General features: G+C 59.2%; 1 protein-coding gene across 4 annotated transcripts in view; it reads right to left on the bottom strand.

The window, feature by feature from the left end:
- Positions 1-4,993: 4,993 nt before the first annotated feature.
- The window catches only part of LOC311618333 (G-protein coupled receptor 157-like), a 37,143-nt gene continuing 23,466 nt past the window's right edge, over positions 4,994-18,670 (bottom strand). For 2 of the 4 annotated variants that reach the window (XM_084875810.1, XM_084875809.1), the window contains 12 exons: positions 17,918-18,004; positions 13,729-13,827; positions 13,084-13,244; positions 10,896-11,020; positions 9,206-9,358; positions 8,006-8,131; positions 7,727-7,914; positions 7,332-7,442; positions 6,848-6,949; positions 6,548-6,623; positions 6,028-6,155; positions 4,994-5,931 (listed from right to left, as the gene is read on the bottom strand). In XM_084875810.1, the coding sequence (XP_084731936.1) occupies positions 5,512-5,931; positions 6,028-6,155; positions 6,548-6,623; positions 6,848-6,949; positions 7,332-7,442; positions 7,727-7,914; positions 8,006-8,131; positions 9,206-9,358; positions 10,896-11,020; positions 13,084-13,244; positions 13,729-13,827; positions 17,918-17,950 (1,722 nt within the window). In that variant the 5' untranslated portion in view covers positions 17,951-18,004 and the 3' untranslated portion in view covers positions 4,994-5,511. Of the gene's footprint in view, positions 5,932-6,027; positions 6,156-6,547; positions 6,624-6,847; positions 6,950-7,331; positions 7,443-7,726; positions 7,915-8,005; positions 8,132-9,205; positions 9,359-10,895; positions 11,021-13,083; positions 13,245-13,728; positions 13,828-13,904; positions 13,997-17,917; positions 18,005-18,670 lie in introns of those variants that run through there. The other 2 variants (XM_084875811.1, XM_084875813.1) reach the window with 2 other exon arrangements.

Raw genomic sequence — 18,670 nt, 5'->3', positions numbered from 1 at the left:
CCAGCTTGATGAATCTATTTCTGCCTCTTGGTCTCTTTCTTTAATTTCTTAATCCCCAGCTCCTCCACTCAGGAACCTGACTGTTTCCTTTTCTGTGATGGAGATGGACGCGGAAAACAGAGAAACAGTTTCCCCCCCCCCCCACCCGCCCCCCCAATTCTCTAAAGCAGGGGCTTCCACTCTCTTCATCTCAGGGCACCCAGAAACCGATGACTGACATTCGGCAGCACCCCGTACACTTGTGCTGCCGTTCTCCGTCTTTTGGGCATAACCTTGACTCGTTCCCACTGGATGGCTCTGGTGCTGGCTGCTGGCATCTTGCTATTTGACATCTAAGGGAGAAGAGGCCTCGCCCCTGACTACCTGGTCGGCGATCGCACGTCTGAAGAATTCTCGGGGTGCAGGGGTGAACATCGGTGCTCTAAAGAGCTGTGACTCTGCGGTGCCCCTCGTGGCTTCTGGGGCCTGGCCAGCCAAGCGATCAGCTGTTGGGAGAGAAAGGCAGGTGTCCCTCGCCCTGCCGGCTCTGCCACGTAAGCATGGGCCCCGGGCGGGGACGGTGTGTGCTCCTGGGCTCTGCTTACAGCAAGTGAGGCAAGGGCCTCCGGCACACCCAGCCTTCTGCAGGCCAGACCCCCTGGGGAGGGGCAGGGTCCTTTCACAGCGCGTGCAGCCACATCACCCACCACAGCCACCCAGGGGACCCACACCCTGCAAGGGACTGGATCTGTGCAGCCCCTCTCTGCTTTAAAAAAAAAAAATGTTCTTATTGGTTTCAGAGAGAGGAAGGGAGAGGGAGAGAGGGAAACACCAATGATGAGAGAGAATCACTGATTGGCTGCCTCCTCTACGCCTTCTACTGCATGTGCCCTGACCGGGGATCGAACCAGCATCCTTTCAGTGCGCAGGACATGGCTCTCACCAGCTGAGCCACAGGCCAGGGCCCTCGCTCCTCTTCTGCTGGGAGTCCATGCTGCACTAGAGCCAGGTGTGTGGACTGTCTGTTCTCAGTGACCTTGACTCAGACACTGGTCTCTCCCCGGGGTGGCATTCTACTGCCCTTTAACCTGGCTGCACGGCCTGGCCACCCAGTGGACAGTGCACTGTCGTATCTCTATGAGCAGTCTGTCCAAGGCGATCTCGGCGTTGTCTATCACGCTCCTCCAGATTCCCCCAGCCTCTTCACCTGCGCCCACTGCCATGGCCACTCCATATATGTAGGTATTTGTTCACGCTTCCCCCGCTGCCCAGGACCAAGGTCTGGATGAGTTTCCTGTGGCTGCTATAACAAACTCTGCCACACGGTCATTACCTTGTCATTCTGGAGGTTGTGACTGGGACCCAGTCTCATGGGGCTGCGATAGGGGGTCAGCAGCGCCTCGGTCCCTCCTGGAGGCCGCAGGACAGTCGGTTCGCTCGCCTCTCCAACTCCGGGAGGCTGCCCGCCTTCCTTGTCCACGGCCCCTTCCCCGTCTTCAACACCGGCACCTGACACTGAGTCTCTCTTGTGCTGCTGTCTTCCTGCTCCTCCCTGGTCAGCGTGGTTGCTCCAGTAATCCCATGGAATCCCGTGGTTGCTCCAGTAATCCCGTGGAATCCCCCATCTCAGAGTCACATGATTATCGACCTGAACACCATCTGCAATGTCCACCCCCCTTTGCCCTGTGACATAACACGGTTGGAGGTTCTGGGATTAGGACGTGGACAGGTTTGGGGCGGGGGGGGCGCAGGTTATTCTGCGACCATAGCTCGCTCTCTGTTTGCTCCTACAGACCCGGGAGAGCTGGTCCAGCAGGCCTCTCAGCTCCCCGCTGGCACGCCCCCGGCTGGCCGGCCACGAGGTCGGAGTTGGATAGCACTGATCCACGCTGGGTGTCTCTCCTGTCTTCCTCTGAGTCGACCACAGCAACAAAGTCAAGCTGATGGCAAAACCGAGCTCCTTCCTACCTGCTGTTCCTTCTGCCTGAACCTCCTCCCCCGAGTCTCAGCTGCAATGCCACCTCCGTGGGGAGGGCCTCTGTGGAGGAGAGGCTGCTCCAGGAGGTGACCGCTGCCCGACCTGCGAGTGGACCTGGGCCGGGGGGGGGGGGGAGACAGCTTACTGCACCCCCAACCCCACCCTGAGGCGGTGTGATCATAACTGGTGCTCATTCGGGCACACACAGCCCCCTTCCTTTGTCTCCTGCTCTGTGCTGGTCCCTGCACAGACCGCTGTCCTCACCTGGTCCAGCCCGTCACTTCCTGGACCTGGTGGCATTCACGGACTAGCAGGCATGACTACTCAACCCCACCCCCATAATAAAAGGGCAATATGCAAATTAACTGTCACTCTGTCACAAATATGGTGGCACCCATAGCCACATGATGGTGGCCTCCAGTCCTCTCAGCCCCACCAGAGTCCCCTAGTCCCAGGGGGGTGGCCGCTGAGAGCAGGCAACTTACGTGGCCTGGTGAAATGCTCGCTTCGTCACCACGGTGACGAGGCACGTGTTCCACCCCTGGCCGCGGATGGGCCTCTGGGCCACAGAGAGCTTCTGGGCCATGTGCACGGATTTGTGCACAGGGCTACTAGTGACTATGGAATTTGTCGGCACTTGCCAAGCAGCACGGGAAGTCATTTCACGTTGCAGCCAGCCAGGACATGCCTCGGATGTGAGTTCCCCTCACTAGACCCTATTAATGGCCAGACTGGAGTGACCGGCCCCCGTCCTCCGCTTTATGGGGGTGGCTTTTCAGTCTCAGGGCCTTACCATTGTGGTCCAAACATCCTCCCTGCAACCACCCTTTTTAAAGTAAACCCGCTCTCGCCTGACATTCTCTGACACTTTACCCCGAGTGCTGTCTGAAATGACCTTCAGGATTTGTGTACTTGTGTGTTTTTGACTGTTAGATCCATCATATCCACTGCAGGGCACATAGGAGGTGTTCAAAACCATTGGTTGAACGAATGAGATCTCACCTGTGCTGGCCTACCGAGTCTCTCTCTGGACCCTCCTCCCCGCTGGGCCTGACCACTGCTGGCTTCTCAGGGCCGGCATTATTTCTTATCATCCGGTCGCCCTACCCAAGTTCCACCCCTTCCTCATTACTGCCACACCGCGCTCTGCAACTCAGAGGTCACAAAAACAGCAGCATTATCTAGAGGTCAAAGTTCAGACTCAGTTTGGCTCCCAAGGACCCACAGACTCTAGGTCAGCTTCCCACATCTTTCTGGCTTTACTTTCAGACCAACCCAGAGTTCCCCTAAACACCGCCACGTCTCAGGTGGAATAGCCACCCTGCACTTCCCAGCTGCCTCTTCTCCAGCTGGAGAAACCCTTTTTGCCTTTCCTAATTCCACATCTTCCTCCAGTGCCTCCATAGCACCAGGCCCATCCCTTTCTCTTCTGGCTGGATTTTACTGCCCCTGATATACATACCCATCTCTAAATGCTCCCATATATAGCCCCTGAGTCCATAGGAAGCTGAACATGAGCTCGTACCACTATCTCCAGCTCTACTCGAATACTACGTGGATCATCCTAGACTCCCTCTCGTGGTTTATCTGTAACTTACCACTGCAACGATCCATTGTTAGATCTCAGTATCCATGGATAGTACAGGTATTTTTACCTGTGAATTTATTTGCCCTCAAGATCCAAGCTCATTCCCAAGCACGTAAAAATAACTAAGTGATTCATGATCTCACTCATCTGTGGAATCTAATGAACAAGATAAACTGATGAACAAAAACAGATCCAGAGACATGGAAGCATGGAACAGACTGTGGCACCTCAGAAGGAAGGCGGAAGAGGGTGGGTGGGTGGAAAGAGATCAAAGAACTTAAATGCGTATATGCATAACCCATGGACATGGACGATAGGGTGGTGAAGGCCTGGGGAGGGCAGTGGGAATGAGCTAAAAAGGGTCAATGGAGGAAAAAGGAGGGCATATGTAATACTTTCAACAACGATTTAATTTTAAAAAATTAATTAATTGACTAAAAAATAAATAAGTGTTTAATATACCCCAGGCACTGATCTAAACACTCAAACACATCATTGAATTCTCATGACCAACCACGTGAGACACTTACTATCACCCCCGTTTAACAGAAGAGGACACGGGTACAGAAAAGCCAGAGGTACAGAAAAGTTCAAGCCAAGATATGCGATTACAGAACCAAGGCCGGCCTGAGGGAGTAGCCCTCCAGAGTCAGGGACCCCACGGCCTTCCTGTGCGTGACCTGAACGGAATCAGTAACACCACAGCTCCTTGGCTTTTCACGTGCCAGCCCTCCTGCTCCTCAGAGTGGAGAGCGTCCACCGTTGGCTGGTTTTGTGGCCCCTCCACACCGCAGATCCCTGCTGCAGGAGGTCAAGGATGGTTCAACCCCAGCATTTTGCTTTTTACTTTGCGTCTTCAACACTCGTGTAAGTTATTTATCATTCTCCCCCCACAAAACCTGTTCCCAATCCCACTTCTGTCCCACCTGGTCCTGAGCTTTGGGCCTCCCCTCCCAATACCAGATTTTCCATTCAGTAGGTGTTCTCTCCACTGTCCTTTCCCAGGCCTCGGCGTTTTCTCCATCTTCCTGCACGTGCCCTCTTCACACACACAGGTCTCTAGGCAAAGCTTCTAGCTCTGTGGCATCTGTTGGGGGACACACCCACTTACCTCCCTCCTTCCCACCCTCCTCCCCTCTTTCCCTCCCCATCTCACCTTTAGGACCTCTCCGTGTTCCCTTGTACCTGAAGACATGCAGAGGATCCCCAAACTCAAATTTAAAAACTCACAACGCTGCAACCACCTCCTCTCTCATTGCTCCCCCTCTTTCAGAAGACAGTTCCTGAGTGCCCCCTTTACACCTGCTCCAGGCAGTGGGGATTCTGGGATAAACACAACGGGACAAACCCGTGTTCTCAAGGGGCTTACACCCCAGGACAGTCAAACGGCCTGAAGCAGCCGGGAACACCCGCCACCTCCCACCTGCTCACAGAGAAGAAGCACATGTTGGTGAAAAAATGATCACATCTGTTTTATTGAATATACCGAGGCAATTCCATTGTCCTCTCACAATGTCATTTAGGATTAGGAGTCCGTGACTTGGATCAAGTCTCCACAGGGCCCTGTCCTCCAACTTCCTGGACACTGTCACTTGTGACCTCACCCTTTTCGAGAGAGTGGATGCGACAGGAGGATGGATTCTGCTCTGAACACAGGCCCCCAGAAGACCCCTGGGACTGGAGAAAGGGTTGCTTCTCTGGCCAGATTTGATTCCTCCTATCCCACCGCCATACGGGTGCGTTTTGTCCTGAAAGCTGGTGTGACGGCAGCCGCACCGGGGCTGGCCCGGCCGCGGTAGGAGGACGGCTGCTCGCTGTGGCCTGGGCCTGGGGATGGGTCGGTCCGGCCCTGTGGGCACCCACCCCGGACGGTCCCAGTTCTGGATGTTTACAGACCGCGATGGCCCAGAACAACACCCCGAGGAGGGAGCCCCCCTGGACCATGCCGCAGGCTCCTCCCCGGGGCTCACAGCCGCACCGTGGGGGGCGGGGGCTGCTTGGAATCCTCGGGAAGCTCCTCCGACACGACCCTGAGCGCCTCGGAGGCCGACTTCAGCTCCTCCGACACCAGCCTGAGCTTCTGGGGCAGCTCCCTCAGGCCGTCCGCCACCGTCTTCAGTTCCTCCGACACCAGCGTGAGCTTGTCCGGGAGCTCCTTCCCGCCCGGGGGCTCCGTCTGCTCCGGCAGCTCCATCTCCTCGGGGATCCCGTTCAGCTCCTCGCCGGCCTCGGGCCACACCTCGGACACGTGGTTCATCTTGGCGAAGGTCAGGTTGATCTCCATGAACGTCTTGTCCTTGGTCTCGGGGATCACGAAGAAGACGAAGACGGCGGTGAGGAAGCACACGCCGCCGAAGACGATGAAGCAGTAGGACCCGAGGCCCTCCTGCGGGGAGGGGGCCGGGCTCAGTCCTGGGGGAGGGGCCCCCGTTTCACCGCGGCGGGGGGGGGGGGTGTCCCTCGGGCCGGGGGCCACACTCACCTGGATGAAGGGGAAGAGCAAGCCCACGGCGAAGTTGCAGATCCAGTGCACGCTGCCCCCCACCATGAAGGCCGAGGAGCGGGAGGACTGCATGAAGATCTCGGTGATGATGAGCGCGGGGATGGGGCCTGCGGAGGGGAGGAGGGAGAGCGGCGCCCGCTGGAGGCAGAGCGAGCCCGCCGGGGTCCGGGGCCCCCGCTGGGTGCCAGGGGCCTCGGGGTGCGGTGCAGGGCGGGCGTGGCGAGCCTCCAGGACCCCGGGGGCAGCAGCCGGGGGAGGAGACCAGAAGCCAGAATTTGGCACAACACCCTACGAGGGAGGCCCCTACAGGGCCCGCCGCCCGTAAGGCTCTAACCCCACTCCCACGGGGCCGTGTCTTCCACCTCCACAGCCGCTTTGCTGCTTCAGCCCTCAGTGGGCTCTGTCCAGCCCCCCTGTGTGGGGACAGGCCCCCCAGATCCCCTCCAGGGAGCTCAGGCCAGGAGCTCCCGGGGTGGCCGGGGCGGCTCCGGGTACGTACTGGGCCCCAGGGCGTGTCCTATGACGTAGCTGAGGACACAGGCGATGCTGAGGTACGGCATCCAGGAGACGGTGGCCTGGGGTGGAAGCAGAGTGGGGTCACACCGGGCAGCGCAGGGCCGGCCGGGGACAGGGAGGGCGGGGAACCTCGGCTCCCGGAGGGCCGGCCGCTCTGCCCGTTGGAGCAGGGATGGCACCGGGCTCCTCCTTCAACAGGAAGCGCCATCTCTTGCCACTGGCAAATGGGCAGGAAGTGGGCAGTGGGCTGCGGGGGCGGGGCAAGGGGGCTGCACCCCCTCACCTGCAGAACCAGGGCGACAGTGAGCAAGCAGCAGGCCAGGAAGCAGACGGAGAAGCCCAGGAGCAGCAGGATTCTCCTGCCCAGGAGCTCCACCACGAACACCTGGGGGGCGGGCCCGGGAAAGGGGGGCTCAGGAGCTGCAAGCCGGCCCCCCGACACCCCGGCCAGAGCGGCCTGTGCAGGAAGCTCCTCCCGCCCAATGCGCACACCCCTCGGTGCCCCGGGCGGTGCCCCTGGACGGCCAGCGGCCCGCACCCGCAGCCCGGGTCCCCTTTGCGCCTTCATGCTGGGGCGCGGGCAGGGGCCGCTCGCACAGGGCGCTTTGGGGCTGAGAGCCCCGGCCACCTCCGGGAAGGACAGGCTGTCACCGGAGCAGAGCCCAGGGCCACACGGGAAGGGACCGAGGGCTCCTTCCTGGGCCAGGACCCCCCTCGAGGCGCCCTCCCTCCTGGTGGCCGAGGGCGCTCAGCTCCCGGACACTCACGGCCAAAATGGTTATCGCCACGTTGACTGCCCCCGTGCCCGCTGTCACATACTGGACGTTGTCTTTCGCCACCCCCGCCTCCTCATAGATCTTGTCCGCATAGTAGTAGATCTGGAAGGCAACCGAGGCTGAGGCTGGTGGGCTGGCCAGACCACGCCTGCCCGAGTCCCTGCCCAGCCTGTCCCCTTTCCCCACACCCTGGGCTGCCCCCACCCCGGGGCCTCACCCCCCCACCCCGGACCGCCCCCCAGACAGCCCTCCCAGCCCGGGCCTCACCTCCCCACCCCGGCAGCCCCCACCCCAGGCCTCACCCCCCCACCCCAGCCGCCCCCCCAGACAGCCCCCCACCTGGGCCGCCCCCCCACCCCGGCTGCCCCCCACCCCGGCTGCCGTACCGCGTTCACGCCGGACAGCTGCTGGCCGGCCATGAGCACCACGATGGAGATGAGCTGCCAGCGCAGGGAGCGGATCCGGAACAGCTTCACCACCGAGATGAAGCCGGCCGCCCGCTCCGCCTCGTACTCCTGCCGGATCTCCTCCACCTCGTCCTCCACGAAGTCCCAGCCGCGCAGCAGCCGCAGGGCTGGGAGGGGCGGGGGGGCATTGAGCGGGGCCTGCAGCCTCCCCGGAGCAGGGACACTGTGGCCCTGACCCCCCCTCCCCCGGGGCCTCACCCTTCCTGGCCGCCTCGAGGTCCTTCTTCTGGACCAGCAGGTAGCGCGGGCTCTCGGGGAAGACGGGCAGCAGCAGGAGCTGCACGGCCGCGGGGATGCCGGTCACCCCCAGGAGGATGGGCCAGCCTGCAGGGGACGGGCGCCAGGCTCAGGCCCGGCCACGGACCCGCCTCTCACCCCAGCCCCAGCACCCAGCCCCCAGCCCCCCATCACCCAGCCCCCAGCATCCAGCCCCATCACCCAGCCCCCAGCACCCAGCCCCCCATCACCCAGCCCCCATCACCCAGCCCCCATCACCCAGCCCCCATCACCCAGCCCCCAGCCCCCAGCCCCCAGCACCCAGCCCCCCAGCACCCAGCCCCCAGCCCCCAGCCCCCCATCACCCAGCCCCCAGCACCCAGCGGGCCACGCCGCCCCATCACCCGGACAGGTTCTCCCGCGTCCCCAGCACCCAGGAGGGCGCTGACCAACACCCTGCGGACACGGACAAGAGGGGCGGTGATGACCGCCCGCGCCCACCTGCCGGGGGGGGGCAAAGGGAAAAGCCGACACCGCCAAGTGCTGGCGAGGATGCGGGCAACGGGCAGGTCCCCACGGCCGTGTGGACACGTGGCGGCCCTGCAGGACAGGCCGGCAGGAGCTGGGGTGCTGGGCCCTTCAGCTCTGACCCCGCCGTCCTGCTGGGCCGGGCCACCCGGCAAGGAAGCCAGACTCAGGCGCCATCGCCTACCCCCGTGGTCGGCAAACCACAGCTCGAGAGCCACCTGCGGCTCTTTGGCCCCTTGAGTGTGGCTCTTCCACAAAATACCACGGCCTGAGCGAGTCTATACTGAAGAAGTGGCATTAGAAGAAGTTTCAGTTTAAAAAAATGTGGCTCTCCAGAGAAATGTCCATCACTGTCCTGCTGATGTTTGGCTCTGCGGACCAATGAGTTTGCCGACCGCGGGCCTCGCCGGGGGCCCCGCTGCAGAAAGCCCAGAAGTGGACCGCGGACTCTGTCTCGGCCCCGCGCAGACCCACCACTGGGCCGGGAGCAAGCCGCCTCACCGGGGCCCAGAACACGTCAGCCGGGCTGGACCGGCGCCTCTGGGGCCAGCGCCGCGTGGGGGCCGGAGGGCCGCCGGAGGGCCGGCCGGCCGAGCAGAGAGGAAAGCCCGGCTGCAGCGCGGAGGGGGCGCCGAGCCCGGGCGGCCGCCTCACCTCTCTCGTTGGCGAGGACGCTCCGGAGGCCCAGGATCTGGGCCACGAGGATGCCCACGGTGATGAAGAGCTGGGGCACCACCCCCAGCGCCCCCCGCAGGTTCTTGGGGGCCAGCTCCCCCAGGTACATCGGGACGACGTTGGAAGACAGGCCTGGAGGAGGGCGAGAGGACACAGGATCAGGGGGGCCGGGTGGCGGGGCCGGGCCGGGCCTCCGGCACGCGTGCTCTGACTCGGCGGCTGTGCCTGGGCTGAAACCTCCCGAAACCTGCCCAGGTGAGCACACGCCCCTTCTGATCCCTGGCCCTCTGAGCGCGGAGAGAGGAGGGTGCGTCGGGCCTCGCTTTCCTGCCTGGTGCCGCCTGCGGGCAGAGCCGGCCTGGCTTCGGCCTCCCGCTAACGGGCTTCGTCTCCCTGCTGCCCGTCAACCTCAGGGAAAGGGGTTCGAGGACACTGGCCACACGGTTTGGAAGGAGAAGCGGTTACCTGGCAGTGCCAGGGCGGAGGGAGCAGATAAGTGAGGTGCCTCTTCACTGTACTGCCCACCGGAGAGCATGGGCTCGAGGGAGGCCCCGAGGGCTCTCCCCGCCCCTCTTCAGTCGGAAGCCACTGTAGGGTAAGGTGACCAGACGCCCCGCTTTAGGCGGGACAGTCCCGATTTAAAAAAAAGCGGGGCGTCTGGTCACCTTACCGCAGGGAGCTCCCCAGAGCCGCCAGCAGCACAGCCTGGGCGGCCCAGCTCTGCGGGGTTTGCAAAGCAGCTGCAGGTTCCCACGGTGGGCGGGCCCTTCCCCGGCCCAGCAGGTGGGCGTGGAGGGAGGGAGAGAGAGAGAAGCCACGATCAGCCCTTTACAAACTCTCAGTTCTTTATAAAAGTAGAGAGGCTGCTACCGTTTACTCCTGCCGTTAGAGGCACCCAGGCCCTGGGTCATTCCTCAAGCTGCTCTGGCCACAGCCCTCGTTAAAGCCACAGAAATACATTTCACACGGCAGCCTGGGTCTACCGGGCAGACAGATAACCGGGACCCACGTTTCAAAAGAGAGTGAGTCAGTGGACTCCAGTTAAACAAAATGTCACTCACGTCCCGAGCCCGTGTGGCTCAGTGGATAGAGCGTCGCCCCTCCGACTGAAGGGTCCCGGGTTTGATTTTGGTCAAGGGCACACACCTGGGTGCCCTCTGGTCGGGGCACGTGTCGGAGGCAGCCAATTCATGTGTCTCTCTCACACTGATGTTCTGCTCCATCTCTCCCCCTCCCTTCCACTCTCTCTAAAAATCAAAGGAAAAATATCCTCGGGTGAGGATTAACAATCACACACACACACACACACACACACACACAGAAACATGGCTCTCTCAACAGCTGTCATCACCCCCTCGCTGGTCCCGACTGCTGCTGAGAACACACCGGGATGAAGGACTGGGGTGGAAGGACCCTCCAGAAGCTAAGATCCGGAGCCTCAGTCTTTCGAAGACCAGCTTGCTTCGCAGAAACATCACAGGGGAGGCCCGCCCACTGTCCGCACTGGAGCCGGACGCCGCGCTGGGCGGAGGGTTCGAGCCTGGCTCACACAGCACCCACGGAGGGACCACCGCGCGCGTCTGGCCTCAGAGACCCCGGTGTGGCGCCCGGCCTCCTGCCCCGTGACGGCTGTCGGTCCCGGCTCGGCAGCGCAGCCCGCCCGGCTTACCCGCACAGATGCCCACCAGAAACCTGGCCACGATGATCATCTCAAAGGAGCTGGCCGCTTCGCTGAACCCCATCAGGATGGCGGGCCCGATGGAGAAGACGTTGTTCAGCAGCAAGGTCCCCTTCCTGCAGGAGACAGCGCGTCAGCCAGGCCGGGCCCTGCCGGGCAGCACAGCTGGTGAGAGCATCGTCCCGATACACCACGGCTGGCGGCCCCGACTCCGGTCACAGCACATGCAGGAAGCAACTGGTGAATGCATCCGTCAGTGGAACAACACATCAGTGTTTCTCTCTCTCTCTCTCTCTCTCCTCTCCTCTCCTCTCCTCTCCTCTCCTCTCCTCTCCTCTCCTCTCTTTCTAAAAAAATCAAGACATTAAAAACAAAACAAAAGTAAAAACCAGTTTGGTCTGAGGCTCACCAAGTGTGTGCCTGGTGACAGCAGTATCCAGTATCAATACAGTAAAGGTTTTGCAATCACAGACTGACATGATTTGGGTATAATCTGAAAACCCAACTGGGTAAGAACATTAGAAGAAAAGTATGAGCCAACCTCACTTGTCAACATAGATGCAAAAGTCCTTGATGGAATTCTTTGGCATATATAAACACATTAAAGATTATCCTGGAGCCCTAGCTGGTTTGGCTCAGTGGGTAGAGTGTCAGCCTGCAGACTTAAGGGACCAGGTTTAATTCTGGTCAAGGGCGTATGCCTAGGTTGTGGACTCAATCCCCAAATGCCCCGTACAGGAGGCAGATGATTAATGTTTCTCTCTCATCATTAGTTTTTCTCTCCTCCCTTCCTCTCTGAAATCAATAAAAAATATATATATTTTTAAAAAAGGTTATCCTAGGGAAAATATAAGATTATCATTTGAAGCTGCAAAAGAAGTCCTTAAAATTATATATTATAATAAAAAACAAATAGCATTAGCCCTAACCGGTTTGGCTCAGTGGATAGAGTGTTTCAAGGGTCCCAGATTTGATTCCGGTCAAGGGCATGTACCTCGGTTGTGGGCACATCCCCAGTAGGAGGTGTGCAGGAGGCAGTTTGTTGATGTTTCTCTCCCATCAATGTTTCTAAATCCCTATCCCTCTCCCTTCCTCTCTGTAAAAAATCAATTATATATACATACACACACACACACACACACACACACACACATATATATATATATATATATATATATATATATATATATATATATATGTAGTTAAAAAAAACCACAGCATTAACAAACTATAAATAGAACTTCTGTAAGCTGATAAAGGTGAAGTCTCCTAAAATCCTACGACAAACATGAAATCTTTTTCATAGATTTTGATAAAATGATTTAAAAATTAACACGGACACCCTAACCAGTTTGTCTCGGTGGGTAGAGCATTGGCCTGTGGACTGAAGGGTCCAAGGTTTGAATCCGGTCAAGGGCATGTACCTTGGTTGAGGGCACATTCCCAGAGGGGGGTGTGCAGGAGGCAGCTGATCAATGATTCTAACTCTCCCTCTCCCTTCCTCTCTGTAAAAATCAATAAAATATATTTAAAAACAAAACAAGTAAAAAACTGTAAATTAACCAAAAGCGGTTTGGCTCAGTGGATAGAGCATTGGCCTGCGGACTGAATCCCAGGTTCGATTCCAGTCAAGGGCATATACCTTGGTTGCGGGCACATCCCCAGTAGGGGGTGTGCAAGAGGCAGCTGATCGATGTTTCTAACTCTCTGTTAGAAATCGGGACTGTCCCGCCAAAAGCGGGACGATCTGGTCACCTTACCAAGCTGTACCTTGGGACTGACCTCTTGGCCATGTCATCTGAGGTTTTGACTGTTCCAAAGGCAAAAATAAATAAATAAATAAATAAATAAATAAATAAATAAATAAGAAGGGGAAGGGGAAGGGGAAGGGGAGAAGGAGGAGGAGAGATCTCAGTTTGGGTTTTGTACAAAACCACCAAACACGACAACCCTCCAGGCTGGGGAGCAGAGGCGGCGGGAGGGAGCAGGCCTGGCCCGCACGCTCTCTGCTCGCTCCGTGTCCGCCCCGAGCCGGGGGCCTGCCCGCTGCTCCTCAGCCCCAACATGCGGCCGATGTCCGGTCTGGAGACCACGTGGGAAGCCAGAGTCACCTCCGGGGCTTCGCCGCCCGTACAGTGAGGGTTTCCCGTGAGGCTAGGTCTCAGGCTGCTCGCCTTACCTCCCAAACTTATTCACCATGAAGCCGACCATGAGGGACCCGATGAGGCCTCCGAAGGGGAACATGGACACGGAGAGGGACCACAGCAGCGTCAGGGAGAAGTCGCTCAGGTAGTCGGTGTTCCGATCATAGTAGGTCTCGTTGTAAAATTCTTGCATGAGCTGCAGAGGGAACCAAAACAGAGGGCCCGAGTGGTGTGAGCCGGTCTGCAGAGAGAGCTACGTAAGCTGCTGGGCCCACAGGGGACAGCCTGGCACACAGATAGGGACATTGGTAGGTGCAGGGGAGGACAACGCTGTATTAACGGCAAGGAGCAGAGGCCCCCTGGGGAGGGCTCGAGGCCTCTGGGAGGAGAACTGCCCGGATGTTTCTAACACCAGAGCGGAGGGACTCCGGTCCCCCAGCTCAGTGGGTGATCCCTGCTGCTCCGGACTCCGCCGTGGATGGCAAGGCCAGCCCCACGAGGGTCCAGCCAGGCCTGGGCTCTGGCTCGTCCCCGATCCTGGGCCCACCAGCCCCCTTTCCTCCAGGACCCGTTGTGTGCCCTCCGTGTGGGCAGTCCCATCCTGGTGCCCCCCGGGCCCGGGCTGCTCCAACCCGCCTCCCTGGGCCGTGGGTCCAGGTCCCGCTCCTGCAGAGACCTACCCTGGAAGGGGAGTTGATGGCGGCCACATTGTACCCGTACTGGAAGGAGGACCCGAAGGCCGAGATCAGCGTTGCGAAGGCAAGCACCGGCGTCAGCCTCTGCGGAGGAGAGGTCATGGTGAGGTCAGGGGGCCGAGGGGGCCCGATCAGGCTCCACGTCTTGTAGGGAGACAGACTGGCACCGGAAGATCTGCGTCTGTCATCGGCTCCCTGGTCCTCACACCGCCCTCTGCTCCCTGGGGTTCGGACAGACTTCCCCTCCCCCATCTGGACCACCTCAATGTCTCCAGACGCTGCTAACTGCCCGGGGCGGGGATTGCCCCCGATGAGATGCACTGGGTCAGAAGCACCCCATCTAGTGTCTGAATCGCTTCCCTGCATTCCTGCGGCGTGACTGCCCTTGCCAGCAGCCCTGGAACTCCGGAGAAATGCGAGCGATTTAAACGAGTCAGGACCACGAGCAGGTCCCTGAGCCCCTGCACCTTCGCTGAAACAGGCAGAGGGCGCAGGGAGAAGCTGGGGACCCTGACACACACACACCCCTGACACACACACAGCCCTGACACACAGCCCCTGACACACACACAGCCCTGACACACACACACAGCCCCTGACACACACACAGCCCTGACACACACACACAGCCCCTGACAGACACACATAACCCCTGACACACACACAGCCCTGACACACACACAGCCCCTGACACACACACAGCCCCTGACATACACACACAGCCCCTGACACACACACATAACCCCTGACACACACACATAACCCCTCACACACACACACAGCCCGTGACACACACACACAGCCCCTGACACACACACACAGCTCCTGACACACACACATAACCCCTGACACGCGTGGAAACTGAGCCTCCATGTCAGGCGGTCCCTGGTGCCGAGCGGAAAAGAATGAGGCGGCAAGAACTTTGCTCTGAGACTCTGCAGATTTCATTTTGGATTTGCCACTGCCACCCTCTAGCTTAATTTCCACCAGCTTCAGTTTAATCTTTATTTTTTTAAAAATTTATTTTATCGATTTGAGAGAGAGAGAAACATCAGAGTGAGAAACATCAATCAGGCCACCTCTCACATTAGCCCCAACTGGGGATTGAATCTGCTACCGGGGCATGGGCCCCAACCAGGAATCAAACCCTCCACCCAGGATGATGTCCGGGTTGGTGCTCCAACCAGTGAGCCACACCAGCCAGGGCAGTTTCCTCGTCTTTAAAATGACAAGGATGGGAACACCCCCAGAGGCATTGCAAGGATGAGTTGGAAAAGCACCCGGCTGCAGAGAGGATCTGCTGACTGGGCTGGGCCCGGACACTGCCTTCCTCACAGGGTTGATGTGAAGAAAAAGTGAGTTCATCCCTGGCCGGTTAGCTCAGTGGTCAGAGTGTCAGCTTGTGGCCCTCAGGGTCTTGGCTTAGGTTCCCTGTCAAGGGCACGTACATCGATCGCAGGTTCCCCACGTCCATGTCTCTCTCTCTCTCTCTCTCTCTCTCCCTCCTCCCTTCATTCCTCTCTCTCTGGAAACCAATGGGGGAAATGTCCTCAGTGAGGGTTAAAAGGAAGGAGGATGAAGGAGGCCAGACGCAGGGACGGGCAAAGGGAGGCCGGCGGCCGTTGGTTCGGGGAACGCCCTGCCGGCTGAGAGGAGCCGTGAGCCTCGTTAGCCAGGACACGGCGAGCGGCACGGGCGCTCGGCACAAGCTCGTAAGCGCTCACGTGTCCCCAGCTCGCTTGGCACCGAGCTCTTTATTGTCAGCATAACCCGCCCTCCGCCCAGCGTGTAAAACGCTCAGCCACACCTGTGCCGCTGATCATTAACAGGGAGGACCGCGGGGAAGCTGCTCCTCAGTGCCATTGAACTACTGTGATTGGGGGGGGGGGGGGGGAGGAAAGAGGGGGGTCCCTCCACACACACAAAACACGCACTCTCATTTCCAAAGCACTTAGGCGTTTCTCTCTAACCCACGTTATTGTTTCCTTTTGGCTAAAAGTCTCTTTCCTGGCAGGAAGTCCCTGAGGCCCATCAGAGGGATGCTTCTCTCCTTACATATGAGGACCCAGAGGCCAGGAGGATGGGGTCAGACAGCCATGGGGACAGAGAGCCGGTGGGCCGGCCCTGGCAGCCCGGCCCGCTCCCTGCAGCCCCCGCCCGCCGGGCCCTCCCTGCTCCTTGGCTCCCAAACCGCCCTCCGCTGGGCTTAATCATTTGCAGAATCTTACAATGAGTCACCCGTGGAAGAGCTCTGCTCTGATTTCTCCCAGGAAGCTCAGCTCGTGCCCAAAGGGGCAGGTCCACCCTCAGGCGGCCCCCGGGGGGCGGGGCGCTGCTCTGCCCTGGGGGCTGGAGGCCTCCTTCCCCGGAGAACCCAGGGGGCAGGAAGCTGTGATGGCCAATACCTTTTCCCTGTGGACATGTTAATGATTTCTTCCGATGTATTGTTCACTTTCAGGCACCACCAGGCGGGGATGCTTCCATGTTGGGCACTCACCTGGGGGCACGCCTGGGCGGTGCATTGCTCTTGGAAGAGGGGACGGAGGCCAGCCCAGGGCCTCCCGTGACCTCCCCAGACCCCTCAGTCCTCGTGGCCTCCAGTCCCTTTTCGATAGAGCAGCGGGGCTCACTGGACCAGCACTGCCTTAGTTGTGGGAATCAGACAAGATAATCCAGGTGCCGCTGCTCGGCGATCTCGGAAGCAGTGGTTCTCCTTGGGACGGGGGTGCCACTGGCGGCCAGGGAGGGAGACCAGGGGTGCTCCCCCCGCCCCCCTGTCCCCACCCATCACCCCCAGCACCCAGGGAGCCCCCACAGCGGAGAATCACTCGGCCCAGAGGTCAGCAGTTCCCTGCTCTACACGATGACCAAAAAGTCAGGACACATATGAGGAATCCACTGTGTGACAGGTCATTTACATGGACTCTGCCATGTAACAGTCCCAGCGGCCCTAGGAGATGGCATGGTTATTATACCCACTTTACAGATGAGAAGACTGGGGCGCAGAGCAGTTACAGAACTTGCCCAAGTCCCCACCCGGAGCAGGAATGAATTCCAGGTGCCTCTACCTCCCCGCACAGAGCGTGCTCCGAACCGGCCTGTGGCCGGGTCTCGCCATCCTAACCGAATGAACAATAATCTGCCCAGCTACGGACTTCTCCTCCCATAAATATAAGCATGTGCTGCTGTGGTGAACAAAATACAAGGCCTGAAAAGCATTCATAAATGTATATTACCTGTCTGCCTACGCATTTTCCTCCAGCAAGAGGCCATAAAGCAGCGGTTCTCCACCTTCCTAATGCTGCGACCCTTTAATGCAGTTCTTCATGTTGTGGTGAACAATGTATTATTGTTTATTAAAATTATTTTCATTGCTACTTCGTCACTGTAACTTTGCTACTGTTAAATATCTGTGTTTCCCGATGGTCTCAGGCTCCACAGCAGCTCTACAGCAGCGGTTCTCAACCTGTGAGTGATGAGAACCACTAGGGTCGCCTAAGACACAGATATTAGCAAAACAGTAGCAAAATGACAGTGATGAAGGAGCAACGGAAATAATTTTATGGCTGGGGGTCCCCACAACAAGAGGAGCTGTATTAAAGGGTCGGCATTAGGAAGGTTGAGAACCCTCTGAAGGTCTAACAGCAGGTCCAGAAAAACCTCTGTCTCTCTAAAAGAAAAGGGGGGCGGGGTGTCTCATCATCTAAAAGGTGGGAGTCTCCACGCAGATGTGAATTACATTCAACTCTCGCAGCATCTTCTCTGCGTCTTTATGTTACCTGCTGAAAAGGTTCACTGCAAAAGTCTGACACCAAAATCAAAACAAAAGAGGAAAGCCCCTCACCAGCCATGTCTGAGGAGTTTGTGGCTGGTTTTGGGGTCCTTACACCTCAGCTTCTTGTGGTGAAGGGAGTTGGGACAAACGAGCCCCCCGAGTCCCTTCAATTTGGCTGCAGGTACTTGTCAAGCTGCTCCAGCAGCACGATTCCCAAAGGATCGCAGATCCCAACGCCCCAAACGCCTCCCTTCTCTAGTCCCCGAAAAAGCCCGGATGCTGGGTGACCGGTGAGGGCAGGTCACCCCCAACAGGGCTCCCCAAGCCCGAGCTCCCAGGAGACCCCCTGCAAGGCTGCCCGCCGGGGGCTGCTCCCCGCCCTCGGCGGAAGCCACTTACCCCTTCCCTCTTGGTCTTGCTCTCCTTCTCCATCCTCGCTGGGGAAGCCGTTCCGTTCACTCGCTCTCAGCCAGGACGGCGGAGGCTCTGCGGAGACAGGGAACCTGCTGCACTTTGGCCCGCCAGGTCCTGGCCAATCCAACCGCGGTTTTATAGCCGAGCCCAGTAACCCTTTCCGGAACCCGGGCTGCCTCCTCTCACTTCTCCTGCACAGGCCCGGCAAGCGGGCACATGGCCACACCCAGCCGCCTTCCTGGTGGGCACAGGGTCTGCGGTCCCCACGGCCAGGCCTGGGGCGAGTGGCTGGAGGGTTATTTCTGTCACAAACGCATGGGAAGAAAGCAAGAGCTGCCATCCCCTCAGCCCTGGTCAAGGGAGCCAGAGTGGCTGCAGGAAGTGGTCCCTGCCAGGCAGCAGCCCCCTCTCCCTCCTTCCCCATCCCATCCTGTCCCTCCCGCCCCCCGCCGCCCCCCGTCTCTACCCGGGGCTCAGCTTGGGCCCTCCTGCCCCGCAGCACTTCCTCGGAGGTTTATTTTCCTTCAGAAGCGGCCCAAGCCGCTATTCTCCGTGTAATGATCACTATTGAACATGCAATCAAGTCTTTCCGAGCCCTTTATCAGCAGGGCAAGGAGGGTGAGTCACGGCGGCTGGTCTGGGTGCGCCACGCGTGGCCAGGCCAGCGCCAGACCCCTGCGGGCACGTGCTCAGCGGCCCGGCCAAAATCCAGAGCAAAGTCCCCGGCGGCTGCACGCG

The sequence above is a fragment of the Pipistrellus hanaki genome, assembly GCF_964339955.1.
Source record: "Pipistrellus hanaki genome assembly, chromosome: 2".
NCBI lineage: Eukaryota > Metazoa > Chordata > Mammalia > Chiroptera > Vespertilionidae > Pipistrellus > Pipistrellus hanaki.
This window is presented reverse-complemented; position numbering and strand designations above follow the sequence as displayed.